The 13,680-nt window shown below is 31.8% G+C and overlaps 1 protein-coding gene and 1 pseudogene across 1 annotated transcript; both read left to right on the top strand.

The window, feature by feature from the left end:
* The first annotated feature begins 440 nt into the window (after positions 1–440).
* Positions 441–5,086, top strand: LOC131174082 (putative receptor-like protein kinase At3g47110). The gene is made up of 5 exons (XM_058137135.1): positions 441–1,359; positions 2,211–2,282; positions 2,370–2,441; positions 2,578–4,575; positions 4,666–5,086. The coding sequence occupies exons 1-5, from the start codon at positions 441–443 to the stop codon at positions 5,013–5,015; spliced, it is 3,411 nt and encodes a 1,136-aa protein (XP_057993118.1). The 3' UTR covers positions 5,016–5,086.
* Positions 5,087–9,807: 4,721 nt separating this feature from the next.
* On the top strand, positions 9,808–12,631 carry LOC131174081 (probable LRR receptor-like serine/threonine-protein kinase At3g47570; annotated as a pseudogene).
* The last annotated feature ends 1,049 nt before the right edge of the window (positions 12,632–13,680 follow it).

Raw genomic sequence — 13,680 nt, 5'->3', positions numbered from 1 at the left:
ACAAAATAAAAAAAAAAGTAAAATAATACTTAAGAGTTTATAATTTATAATAATTTTAAATATAATATTGATAATATTCATACTAAAATAATATTAATTCAAATTTCCATTTAATGTTAAATTTGATAATAACAATAAAATAATAACAAGGATACTAAAAAATTATATTATTTATTTTTACAATTATTTGGGTTGTTACATCATAAGTCTTTTATCAAAATGCAAGTCAAAATCCATGTACTTACCAAAGTTTTATCCCAATAGTTGATTATGATAGAACCAATGTGAAACTCACTGTAATACAACAACTTTCACAGTATAATTTTTCTAACTGATCACTTACGATGAAACGTTTATTTATTCTTTCAAGCATTGCAAATTTTCCTTGGAATTAAACCACAAGAAACTTGCATTTTCTCGTCAACCTCACGCATAAATTAATGGCAAGAACTTGTTTCTATGGCATTATTGCTGCTTTATCACTTCACATCATCTTGTGTTGCTCATCTTCTGCAGCAACACTCGACCTCAGCACAGATCAACAAGCTCTTCTTGCTCTGAAACAACATATCACTCTCGACCCTCAAAATTATTTGGCTACCAACTGGTCTACTAATGCCTCTGTATGCAGCTGGATTGGTGTCTTGTGTGGCGTCACCAATCACAGAGTCGCAGCTCTGAATCTTTCTTTCATGGGTCTTACAGGCACCATCCCTCCACACATAGGGAATCTGTCCTTCATCTCTGTGCTAAGTCTCGCCAACAATAGTTTCCATGGCTCTCTGCCAACGGAGCTGGTTCATCTTCGTCGATTGAGACACATGAACTTGGGATTGAACAATTTCAGTGAAGAGATCCCATATTGGCTCGGCTTATTACCAGAACTTGTAGAACTATATCTGTATGCAAACAATTTCTCAGGTACTATCCCAACTTCCTTATTCAACACTTGGACGCTAAAAATATTGTCGCTAATGAATAATAGTCTACAAGGCAATATTCCTGAGGAGATTGGCAATTTAGCCAACCTGGAGATACTCAACTTGTATGGTAACCAGGAAATTTCAGGTTCAGTGCCAGGGGCCATTTTTAACATCTCTTCCTTGATATCGATAAATTTGGGGTCGAATAGGCTCTTTGGTAATCTTCCAGATGATATGTGTAAAAGTCTTCCAAATCTTCAGAGATTGATCGTCAATAAAAATCAACTGGTTGGCCAGATTCCTTCAAGTTTAGGGCAATGTAAAGCACTGCTTCATATATCTCTGGCTAGCAACAAATTCAGCGGAAACATCCCAACAAGTCTTGGAAATCTGACATTGCTTCAGAAGCTTTATTTATCTTCCAATAAATTGTCAGGTGCCAAACACATCTTATTGTCATCATATATAGCACCATTTAATTCATCATTCATATAGTTACTAATTAATAGCTACTATCCTTCAAATTTCGGTAAATTATTCTAATTGTTACTAAATTTTGCTTTTGATTGATTTTTATTGGAGACAAAAAAAAAAAATTCAATTTGTCAAGTATAAAAATTCGTTCATAGAAAAATTTTGCTTTTGATTTTGGGTTACGGGTCATTTGTGTCTCGTGTTTTTTTCCGGCAAATTTAGAATAAGTTATTTCGAATTGTGGTTTGATTAAAGAATGGAGTTTATTTACGAGTTACTAGTTATTTGGGATCAAAATATTAATTATTTTATTAAAGGTATTATTTTTATTAATTTAAATTTTGAATTAAAATGTGAATAAATTAGGTTAACTCAAGTGAAACGACTTTAAATCAAATTATGCTAATAGTCATATTGAACCTCCCTTTAAATTTATAGGCCATTTCAAATTTTTTTGTGCGGATAAAATATTAACTTTTTAATAAAAATATTATTTTTATTAATATAATTTTTGAGTTAAAATGTGTATTGAATGCACTAACTCGAATGGATTGATGTTAAATCAAATTATGCAGATAGTCAAATTCAGCTTCTATTGAACTGTCAAATTTACAAGCCATTTCATTTTTTAGGGACAATTTAAATATCATTGAATTAAAATTCATTAATTATGGATGCAACAAATAGTGGGGTCTCCCATCAAAATATATGTTAATTTTTTTTTTTTTTTTGTGATTAAATTCATTCAAACATTAAACTTGAAAATTTTAATCATCTGTTGAGTAATTGAACCTCTATTACACATTTTTGCAGGCGAAATACCAGAGGAAATAGGCTCTCTTGTTGCACTTCAGAATCTTAATTTGGGAAACAATGGCCTCAAAGGTTCCATTTGCATGTTTCACTTTTTATGTTAGCATTTCAAAATGGTTTGCTAGCACCCCGATTAACTCACTGACTTCTTAATTTCAGGAACAATTCCAATAAATCTATTTAATTGTAGTTCATTACAGAGCTTATCTTTGGATGATATTGGCTTAACAGGTAGATAATTAGAGTGTTTTTCCTTTTTCTTGCTGATACAAAATTCACATTTCGAGAAATTATCTCAACTATTTCACGGGATTTTAAAGATAAAAGACTTCTTAATTTAGAGCATTTTTTTTTCATATTTCGGCAGGTACAATGCCATCTGAGATTGGTGAACTCCGAAATCTTGGGTACTTGAACCTCCAGTTTAATAGCTTAACAGGGACTATCCCATCTACTTTATTCAATATGACAACTCTAAGAGTGATACACCTATGGAGCAACCAGTTTAGTGGACAACTTCCATCAGAATTTGGCCATGGTCTTCCGAATCTGGAAGAAATATACCTATGGAGCAACCAGCTTACTGGACAACTTCCTAGTTCCATCTCTAATTGTTCCAAGCTCACTGTTATAGATTTGGGCATAAACTCCTTCTCTGGACCTATCCCTGATAATCTTGGCAACTTAATGAATCTGGAATGCCTTCACATAAATGATAATCTTTTTACCGATGAATCTTCAGTTCCGGAATTGAGCTTTCTCTCTTCTTTGACAAGTTGCAAAGCATTAATAAGACTAGTATTAGCAGGCAATCCACTCAACGGCACTCTTCCGATTTCTATCGGTAATTTCTCTGCTCTACACTACTTTAGTGCACAAAGTTGTAACATCAAAGGCAACATACCAAGAGAAGTAGGCCAACTGAGCAACCTGATAACCTTAGAACTGCAAAACAATGAATTGATAGGATCAGTTCCAGCTACACTAGGTAGATTGCAGAAGCTCCAAGTTTTGCATCTTCAAGGAAATAAGTTGAATGGTTCATTGCCAAATGATATTTGCCAAATGAGTAGCTTGGGAGACTTAATTTTGAGCCGAAACAACCTCTCTGGAACTCTGCCGGCTTGCCTGGGGGATGTCAGTTCACTAAGATATCTGCAATTAGATTCCAACAATTTTATTTCAACAATACCCTCTACTTTATGGAACCTAAAAGATATCTTAAAATTGAACTTGTCGTCAAATTCACTTAGTGGCCACCTGCCACTAAGTATTGGAAATTTGAAGGTTGTAACACAAGTGGACTTATCAAGTAATCACTTATCCGGTAGCATCCCAGTTTCCATTGGAGCCCTCCAAAACCTGATGAACCTATCATTAAGACAAAACAATTTCGGAGGCCCTATTTCTGCGTCATTTGGAAACTTGATAAGCCTGGAAGCCTTGGATTTGGCCAATAACAACCTGTCTGGAACAATTCCCAAGTCCCTAGAGGGACTGAAGTACCTCACATTTCTAAATCTGTCTTTCAACAAATTACAAGGAGAAGTTCCCACAGCAGGAGCTTTTGTAAAATTTTCGGCTCAGTCATTTTTGGGAAATGATGAACTTTGTGGTTCTCCCCTGTTGCAATTGACACCATGTAAAATTAGTGGTCATGGAAGATCAAAGGCTACCACCAAGAAAGTACTCATATATATTCTTCCTGCTATGATATTGACAACAGTTGTAATACTTGTCTCATTTAGATGTCAGAAGGCAACAGCTAAGTTGGAAACTGTGACTAATCCAGATCTCGCGATTGCGGCGACATGGAGAAGAATTTCCTTCCAGGAACTTGAAAAGGCGACAGATGGATTCTGCAATAGCAACTTACTTGGTACAGGGGGGTATAGTATTGTGTATAAAGGAAGACTTGGTGATGGGATGGATGTTGCTATAAAGGTTTTCAATTTGCAACTAGAAGGAGCATTCAAGAGTTTTGATGCAGAATGTGAGGTAATGAGCAATATACGCCATCGAAATCTTGTCAAAATTATAAGTTGTTGCTCTAACCTTGACTTCAAAGCATTGGTATTGGATTACATGCCAAATGGGAGCTTGGAGAAGTTGTTGTACTCTCATAACTATTGTTTGGATATTCGTCAAAGGCTAGACATAATGATAGATGTTGCATCAGCATTGGAATATCTCCATCATGGCTTCTCTAGACCTATTGTTCATTGTGATTTGAAGCCTAGCAATGTCCTGCTAGATGCAAATATGGTTGCTTATGTGGCTGATTTTGGCATCGCCAAGCTCTTAGGTGAAGGAGATTCTATGACACAAACAAGAACTTTGGCCACTATTGGGTATATGGCACCTGGTAATGTTCTAGAATTTTTTGGTTCTTTTTATGTAATCCTATATTGTGCAATTTCAACATTCTAATTACATACTTCAATCTGATGCGTAGAGTATGGATCGGAAGGCATTGTTTCAACAAAAGGAGATGTTTATAGCTTTGGAATACTGTTAATGGAAACATTTACGAGAAAGAAGCCCACTGATGACATGTTTGGTGGAAGAGTGAGCTTGAAGGAATATATAAGGGAAGCATCACCTGATGCAGTAGTTAAAATAGCAGATGCTAATTTGCTGACAGGGGAAGAAAATTTTGCAGATAAGAAAGACTGTATATCATTCATTTTGGGATTGGCTGTGGAATGCTGTGAAGTACCTGATGAAAGAATTGGCATAACCCAAGTGCTGTCAACGCTCATTAGGATCAGAAATCAATTCCTAGCTGGTTTACCGAGGACTTGATGTTTAAATTTCTTCAAAATTAGGGTTGCCCGATAATAATTCCCAGAATTTCAAAAAACCCATATTTATGTTTCCAGAAATATTTGTATACTTCCAAAAATAGTCTCACAAAAGAGATTCTGTTATAATAAAATATTTTGTTTGTTATAAAGTTAAATCATTTTGAAAAAACTTATATTTGGCTCTCAGCAAAAATATTAAGATATGTTTGATATTGCCGAAAAAAACTTTTTTTTTAAAGATATTATTTATATAGTATTAAAAAATAATTTAAAATTAATTTAAATAAATTTTAGTTATTAAAATAATAAAATTATATTTTTCTAACTGTTCAACATCTTGCTTTTTTTTTGAAAAACAATTTTGATCTTGAAATCTAAGACAAAACAGATACTAAAAAACGCTGTTACATCCTGGAAAAGAATATCCTGAACCTGTGAGGAACCTCTTCCATCAAAATAGGTTCTTTCTCAGATATAAAGGTGCCAACTTGGCCACGCCATGTATAAAACAATGTTGTGTTGCACGTCCAAGTTTTCATATAATAGCAGCATCTGAGTTAATTCTTTAGCTAAGCAAGTAGCTCAGATGTGAACCCTTTCACTCAAAATCAAATAACTTGTTAATTTAGGTAGACTCGCAAATATTGCAAAAGTTGTAAGAATTGAGAACCCATCCATTCCTTCAACTAATGCCACAAGTTGTAAGAATTAAACTTGACTAAACTCAGTCATGGTCTTAATTACTATTAGTCAAGTTTAGCTTATTATCAATTCTTTTTTTAGCTGTCGTCCAGTTTTAAAGAAATTATAAAATAAATCGATGATTTAATATAAACATTTATTATTAATTACATATTAAGCATTATTAATTCTTCAGAAAAAAAATACTATTAATTCATTATTTTATATAGAATGCTTATATAAAACCGTAATTTCATTATATAATTTCTTTTTTATGAGTCAAAAATAAGTGTTTGTTGTATTATAGTCGTTTTAAAAATTGTAAAATTTTGGATTCGAATTGTATTAAAAAAAAAAAAAAACGTTAGTTATGTTTTTTTTGAATTGGCCATCTGATCTTCATGGGTTCTTCTACAATCAAAAAATTGATTTTTTATGATTTTTTTAATTTATTAAATAAATTTCACTCATTTTTTATTACGCTTTAAATTTCTAAATTTAATTTGTCACTCTCATTCCATTAGAATCGACTTTAGCAACCGTAATATTACAATAATTTGTGTTAGTAATAAAAAGAGCAGTCTTTTAATGCGATTACAATATTGTTCTTAAGGAAATTATATTGTTACTGGGTTAATAACAAATTCTTCCAAAATATACAGAGCCTAATAGAAAATCTAGACTAATTTCAAAGGTTTTCTTTTATTTTATTTTTTTTTTCCAAAGGTTTCACCATTAATTAATTTGTGAGTATCTTCTTGAAATCATGAAGTGCAGAAGAGTCTGCGAAACATAATCAAAATGCCTAACATGGAAGAGTTGCATCTACATGTCAAAGAGAGTGGAGGAATTTGATAATATATTTTTCTATCTGAATATAAACAATAAATCGAACCAAGTAAAATTATGTATTTATTTCTTTTTATCTATTTCTCGATTTCATTCCTACCAATAATAAGACCAAATTTACAATAGAAAGTTTCTACATGCGGAGAAAGGAAAGAAAAAGAAAAAAAGTGTATCGACTAGAAAGAAACTTTGAAGTAAAATTTTCAATGTGAATGTGGAGAAAGAAAGATAAAAAAGTGTAACGTGTTGGAAGCAACTTTGAACTACAATTTTCAATGTGAATGCATACTAATCATGGGTCTTTTCTTAATTTTAAAAAGTTGGAAGATAAGCTGGTTGAAGCAAAGTTTCCATGAGCCACCACCATTCTTTTTCCCTCTTTCTCAAATTTTCATTGAGACGATGACCATAAACTTTTTGACATCGATGACCTTAACCATAAATTCTAGATTCCAAATAGAGGATTACGATTATATAAAATATCTTATTAAGGAAAAATAATCAATGTAATTTTTTGTAAGTTTAATATATTGCGTGAATCAAATTATCAATTAAATTATTTGGATTTTTTTATTACATCTTTATTAATTTATAATTTAATTATTTCTACTTCAATAAGTAGTAATTTTCTGTTGATAGAAAGAAGGGCGAGCAGGTTCAATTTCATTCTAATTTTAATTTCGATTTCATTCTTATACGTTTTAGTTCCATTTAAATATTTAATATTTTAATTTGGTTTAATTTTTTATTTTTATTTTTTTTAATTCAGTCTAATTTTTTATACTTTAATTTTAATTCGATTTAAATTTTAATTCTAAAAAATCATGCAGATTCCTTCAGTTTTATGGAAATGCAGAGAGCTGGTTCATATATATCTTAGTAAAAACAAATTCAGCGGAAACATCCCATCAAGTCTTGGAAAATCTTACATTGCTTCAGGAGCTTTATCTGTCTATCAATAACTTGACAGGTAAACTATCTCTTACCTTTTGCCTGTACGCCTAATTACAGGGGTATTCAGTTTAAGATTTATCTAAAAATCGAAATTAAATTAAAATTTTGAAATTTCAGTACGATTTCAGTTTGATTCTTTATTATTTCGGTTTCAATTTGATATAATTCTCGATTCTTCGATTTCGATTCGATACGATTTTAATTTGGTTCACAGTTTTTAAAATAATTTATAATTATTTTCTTAAAAAGTCACACTTAAATTAACATTTAAGTTTTGAATTGAATTATTAATACATAATATATCATATAATATATCTTTTAGCTATACTTAAATTATATAATCTTTAATTATAAGGTACATATATAACTTAGGATTAAATATATTATATAATATAATAGTATATCATATAATATACATTTTAACTATTTATTAATCATATAATATTTAACTATAAGATACAAATATAATTAAGAATTAATATATATATATATATTAATATAAGATAATTGTATATTTATAATTAAGAATGATAAGGTAATTTAATGTATTTATAACTAAAATTATTAAGAAAATATAAAAAAAATGAAATGTAATATTAAGTTATATTTAGTTCATAATTATATATACATACATAAGTACATATAATTATATTAAAAATATATAATACATCTTTAAAAAAAATATATATATAAATTTGGTTCTCGATTCGATTCTAGTTCGGTACGTTTTCAGTACGATTCTATTTCGGTTCTTAGTGAAGAACCAGAACCGAATTAAATTATCAAAATAAATTCGGTTCAGTACGATTCCTATCGGTTCTGTACAGTTCTTCTATTCAGTTCGATTCCCCCAAAAATCATGCACAGCCCTACTTAATTATATCTCATTTTCCTCTACTAAGTAATTTTAATATAAATAATAGGGTTGTGCACGGTTCTTGGGGGAACCAAACCAAACTGAAGAACTGTATCAAACCGATAGGAACTGTACTGAATCGAATTTATTTTGATACTTTGGTTCGATTCTGGTTCTTCACTAAGAATCGAACCAGAATTATACTGAAACAATACCGAACCGAGAACCGAATTTATATATATGCTTTTCTATTTTTTTTGAAGATGTATTATATACTTTCAATATAATTATATATACTTATATATGTATATATAATTATTAACTAAATATAACTTAATATTACATTTCATTTTTCTATATTTTCTTAATAATTTTAGTTATAAATACATTAAATTACCTTATCATTCTTAATTATAAATATACTATTACCTTATATTAATATATATATATATATATATATATATATATATATATATTAATTCTTAATTATATTTGTATGTTATAGTTAAATATTATATGATTAATAAATTGTTAAAATGTATATTATATGATATACTATTATATTATATAATATATTTAATCGTAAGTTATATATGCACCTTATAATTGAAGATTATATAATTTAGATATAGCTAAAAGATATATTATATGATATATTATATATTAATAACTCAATTCAAAACTTAAATGTTAGTTCAATTATGACTTTTTAAGGAAATAATTACATAAAATTATTTTAAGAATCGAAAATGGAATTGGAATAATACTTAACCGAACCAGAACTAAAGAACTGAGAACTGTACCAAACTGAAATCGAAATAATGAAGAACCAAACTGGAATCGTACTGAAATTTCGAAATTCCGGTTTGATTCCTATTCCTAAGCAAATCCCGAACTGAACTGGAGCCGAATATTCCTAATAAATAATATTTCCCCTCCATTTCTCTCTAATTTGAAGACAAATATTTTAAGTCAATTAAGAGATTTGAGAAATGAAATTTCTCCTCTATTCTTCTTCTTTCTCTTTCTCTTAATGTTCAAACAAGAGAAATTAGAGAAATGCATTTTTTTTTTTATCTCTTCATTTCCCTCCATCCAAACAAAGGATTAAGGTCTTCGTGATTTCTCGAATAATTGAACTTCTATTAAACAATTTTGCAAGTACAGGTGAAATACCGGTGGAAATAGGTTCTCTTCTTGCCCCTGATGTTTTTTGTGGTTGACATAACCTCAATTACAACTTTTAAATCACCCTTGATTATTTTGAGTCCTCAAACTCACGAATAGGTCTATTAATTAATAACCAACAAAATCCATCAAAATTATTTATTGCTTCGAAAAATTCTTCCATAGATGAATACTCATCGACTTAATTAATCCGGTCTTCAATATATTTGCAGGGTCCATTCCAAAAAGTCTATTCAAACTTGCTTCGTTGTCGGTCTTATCCATGCAAGCAGATGGCTTGACAGGTATGATATTTAATTAATTACCTTTTTTAAAGTAATTATACAGGTCATTAGAACGTTTGTATTTGTAGAAAATAGAATTTTACATTTTCAGAAAGTCTTGAAACTTTTCTTCTTAAAAATAATAGAGTTAGGAATTGGACTAGTATCCTCGTGGTTGAATACCCTTTTCCTTATTTTCTTGCTATTAAAAACTAATAGGTGACAAATGACAATGTCTAATTGCAATATCAACAAAGTAGTTTATTCACAATCATAGGATGAACCAAATAATTATGAATTTATACGAGTCTTCAAACTTGAAAATTTTAATCATCTGTTGAGTAATTGAGCCTCTATTTCACATTTTGCAGGTGAAATACCGGCGGAAATAGGTCTCTTGTCGCACTTCAGATCCTTGATTTGGGAAACAATGGCCTCAAAGGCTCCATTTAAATTTTTCACCTTTTATGTTAGCATTTCAATAAGTCTATTTAATTGTAGTTCATTGGGGATCTTATCTTTCGATGAACTTGGCTTAACAGGTAGATAATTATAACCATATGCAGATGATTAGATTGTTTTTTCTTATACAAAATTCACATTTCAAGAAATTATCTCAACTATTTGACGGCATTATAAAGATAAAAGACTTCATAATTGAGAGAATTTGTTTTCATATTTTGGCAGGTACAATACCATCTGAGATTGGCGAACTCCGAAATCTTGAGTACTTGAACCTTAAGTATAATAGCTTAACAGGGACTATCCCATCTCCTTTATTCAAAATGACAGCTTTAAGAATTATAGGACTTGAATCAAACCGCTTCTCAGGCAGACTTCCCTCAGAATTTGGCCATGGTCTTCCGAATCTGGAAGAAAAACACATATGGAGCAACCAGTTTAGTGGACAACTTCCTAGTTCTATCTCCAATTGTTCTAAGCTCACTATTGTGGCATTGGGCGCAAACTCCTTCTCTGGACCTATCCCTAATAGTCTTGGCAACTTAAGGAATCTGGAAGTGCTTTACATACCAGATAATCTTTTTACCGATGAATCTTCAGTTCCGGAATTGAGCATTCTCTCTTTTTTGACAAGTTGCAAAGCATTAACAAGACTAGCATTAGCAGGCAATCCACTCAACGGCACTCGTTCCGATTTCAATCAGTAATTTCTCTGCTTTACACTATTTTGATGCACAAAGTTGTAACATCAAAGGCAACATACCAAGAGAAGTAGGCCAACTGAGCAACTTGACAATCTTAAAGCTGCAAAACAATGAATTGGTAGGATCAATTCCAGCTACATTAGGTAGATTGCAGAAGCTCCAAGTTTTGCATCTTCAAGGAAATAAGTTGAATGGTTCGTTGCCCAATGATATTTGCCAAATGAGTAGCTTGGGAGAATTAATTTTGAGCAGAAACAACCTCTCTGGAGCTCTACCAGCTTGCCTGGGGGATGTTAGTTCACTAAGATCTCTGCAATTAGATTCCAACAATTTTATTTCAACAATACCCTCTACCTTATGGAACCTAAAAGATGTCTTAAAATTGAACTTGTCATCAAATTTACTTAGTGGCCACCTACCACTAAGTATTGAAAAGTTGAAAGTTGTAATACAAGTAGACTTATTATCCAGTAATCACTTCTCCGATAGTATCCCAGATTCCATTGGAGGCCTCCAAAACCTGATGAACCTCTGCTTAAGGCAAAACAATTTCGAAGGCCCTATTCCTGAGTCATTTGGAAACTTGACAAGCCTGGAAGCCTTGGATTTGGCCAATAACAACCTGTCTGGAACAATTCCCAAGTCCCTAGAGGGACTAAAGTATCTCACATACCTAAATCTGTCTTTCAACAAATTACAAGGAAGTTCCCACAGAAGGAGTTTTTGTAAATTTTTCATCTCAGACATTTTCGGGAAATGATGAACTTTGTGGTTCTCCCCTGTTGCAATTGACACCATGTAAAATTAGTAGTCATGGAAGATCAAAGACTACCACCAAGAAAGTACTCTTATATATTCTCCCTGCTATGATATTGATAATTGTTGTCATACTTGTCTCATTAAGATGTCAGAAGGCAACAGTTAAGATAGAAACTGTGGTTGATCCAGATCTCGTGATTGTGGCAACATGGAGAAGAATTTCCTTCCAGGAACTTGAAAAGGCGACAGATGGATTCTGCAGTAGCAACCTACTTGGTACAAGGGGTTTTGGTACTGTATATAAAGGAAGACTTGGTGATGGGATGGATGTTGTTGTAAAAGTTTTCAACTCGCAACTAGAAGGAGCATTCAAGAGCTTTGATGCAGAATGCGAGGTAATGAGCAATATCCGCCTTCGAAATCTTGTCAAAATTGTAAGTTGTTGCTCTAACCATGACTTCAAAGCATTAATATTGGATTACATGCCAAATGGGAGTTTGGAGAATTTGTTGTACTCTCATAACTATTGCTTGGATATCCGTCAAAGGCTAGACATAATGATAGATGTTGCATCAGCATTGGAATATCTTCATCATGGCTTGTCTAGATCTATTGTTCATTGTGATTTGAAGCCTAGCAATGTCCTGCTAGATGCAAATATGGTTGCTCATGTAGCTGATTTTGGCATCGCCAAGCTCTAAGGTGAGGAGATTCTATGACACAAACAAGAACCTTGGCCAGTATTGGTGATATGGCACCTGTTAATGTTCTAGAATTTTTTTTGTCCTTTTTATGTAATCCTATATTGGGCAATTTCAACTTTCTAATGACATACTTCAATCTGATGTATAGAGTATGGATCGGAAGGCATTGTTTCGGCAAAAGGAGATGTGCATAGCTTTGGAATACTGTTAATGGAAACATTTACGAGATAGAAGCCGACTGATGACATGTTTGGTGGATGACTGAGCTTGAAGGAATATATAAAGGGAGCATTACCTGATGCAGTAGTTGAAATAGCAGATGCTAATTTGCTGAAAGGGGAAGAAAATTTTGCAGATAAGAAAGACTGTTTGTCATTCATTTGGGGCTGGCTGTGGAATGCTGTGTAGAAGTTCCTCATGAGAGCATTGGCGTAACCCAAGTGCTGTATACACTCATTAGCATCAGAACTCAATTTCTAGCCGGTTTACCAAGGACTTGATAATCAAATTTCTTCAAAATTGGGGTTGCCCAAAAATAATTCCCAGAATTTCTACACTTGCAAAAATATTCCGATTAAAGAGATTATGTTTGAATAAAATATCGTTTATTATAAAGTTAAATTCATTTAGAAAAAACTCATGCCTGTCACATCCTTGGAACAGGAGATCCTCAATCTGTGGAGGGACATCTTCCATAAAAACAGGTTCTTCTTGAGAAATCGATGTAAAGAGGCCAACTTGGCAAAAACACGTATAAAACACCGTTACACGGCCAACATTTCATTTGATAGCAGCATCTAATCCTTTAGCTAAGCAAGTAGCTCAGAAGTAACCCTTCCATTCAAAACCAAATAACTTAACAATTTAGGTAGACCCGTGATTGTCACGAAAGTTGTAACAATTAAGAACCCACCCCATTCCTTCGTCCAATGCCAAGTATTGTTTTCTGAAACCTAGGTTTAAGTTTTTGAAGCCCAAATCCCTTCCCCCTGAAAGCCCACTATAATGACACCCAAGGCATGAAATTGAAAGCCCACTATGTTTGTCTATTAGAAGAGAAAAAAAACACTGACTGAAGAAAGCTTTTTTTTTTAAATAAAAAAAATACTTTTCAAAAGAAAAAAGTGAAATTTTTTTAGAAATAAATTAAATGAAAATTGAAATGATAAAAGAAGCAATCGCAATTGTAATGAGGCATTAGTAATTTACGTGAAATATGCTTATTTGTCAATTAATTTTACTT

Source organism: Hevea brasiliensis, chromosome 15 (assembly GCF_030052815.1).
Source record: "Hevea brasiliensis isolate MT/VB/25A 57/8 chromosome 15, ASM3005281v1, whole genome shotgun sequence".
Taxonomy (NCBI): Eukaryota; Viridiplantae; Streptophyta; class Magnoliopsida; order Malpighiales; family Euphorbiaceae; genus Hevea; species Hevea brasiliensis.
The sequence above is the reverse complement of the archived record's forward strand: the minus strand, read 5'-3'. Positions and strand labels throughout refer to the sequence as shown.

Bases quoted from the DNA above. Each gene is read 5' to 3' on its own strand.
- LOC131174082 (XM_058137135.1), top strand. From the start codon at position 441: ATGGCAAGAACTTGTTTCTATGGCATTATTGCTGCTTTATCACTTCAC. The intron at 2,283-2,369 runs GTTCCATTTGCA...TCTTAATTTCAG, and splicing joins GGGAAACAATGGCCTCAAAG to GAACAATTCCAATAAATCTA. The intron at 2,442-2,577 runs GTAGATAATTAG...ATATTTCGGCAG, and splicing joins GGATGATATTGGCTTAACAG to GTACAATGCCATCTGAGATT.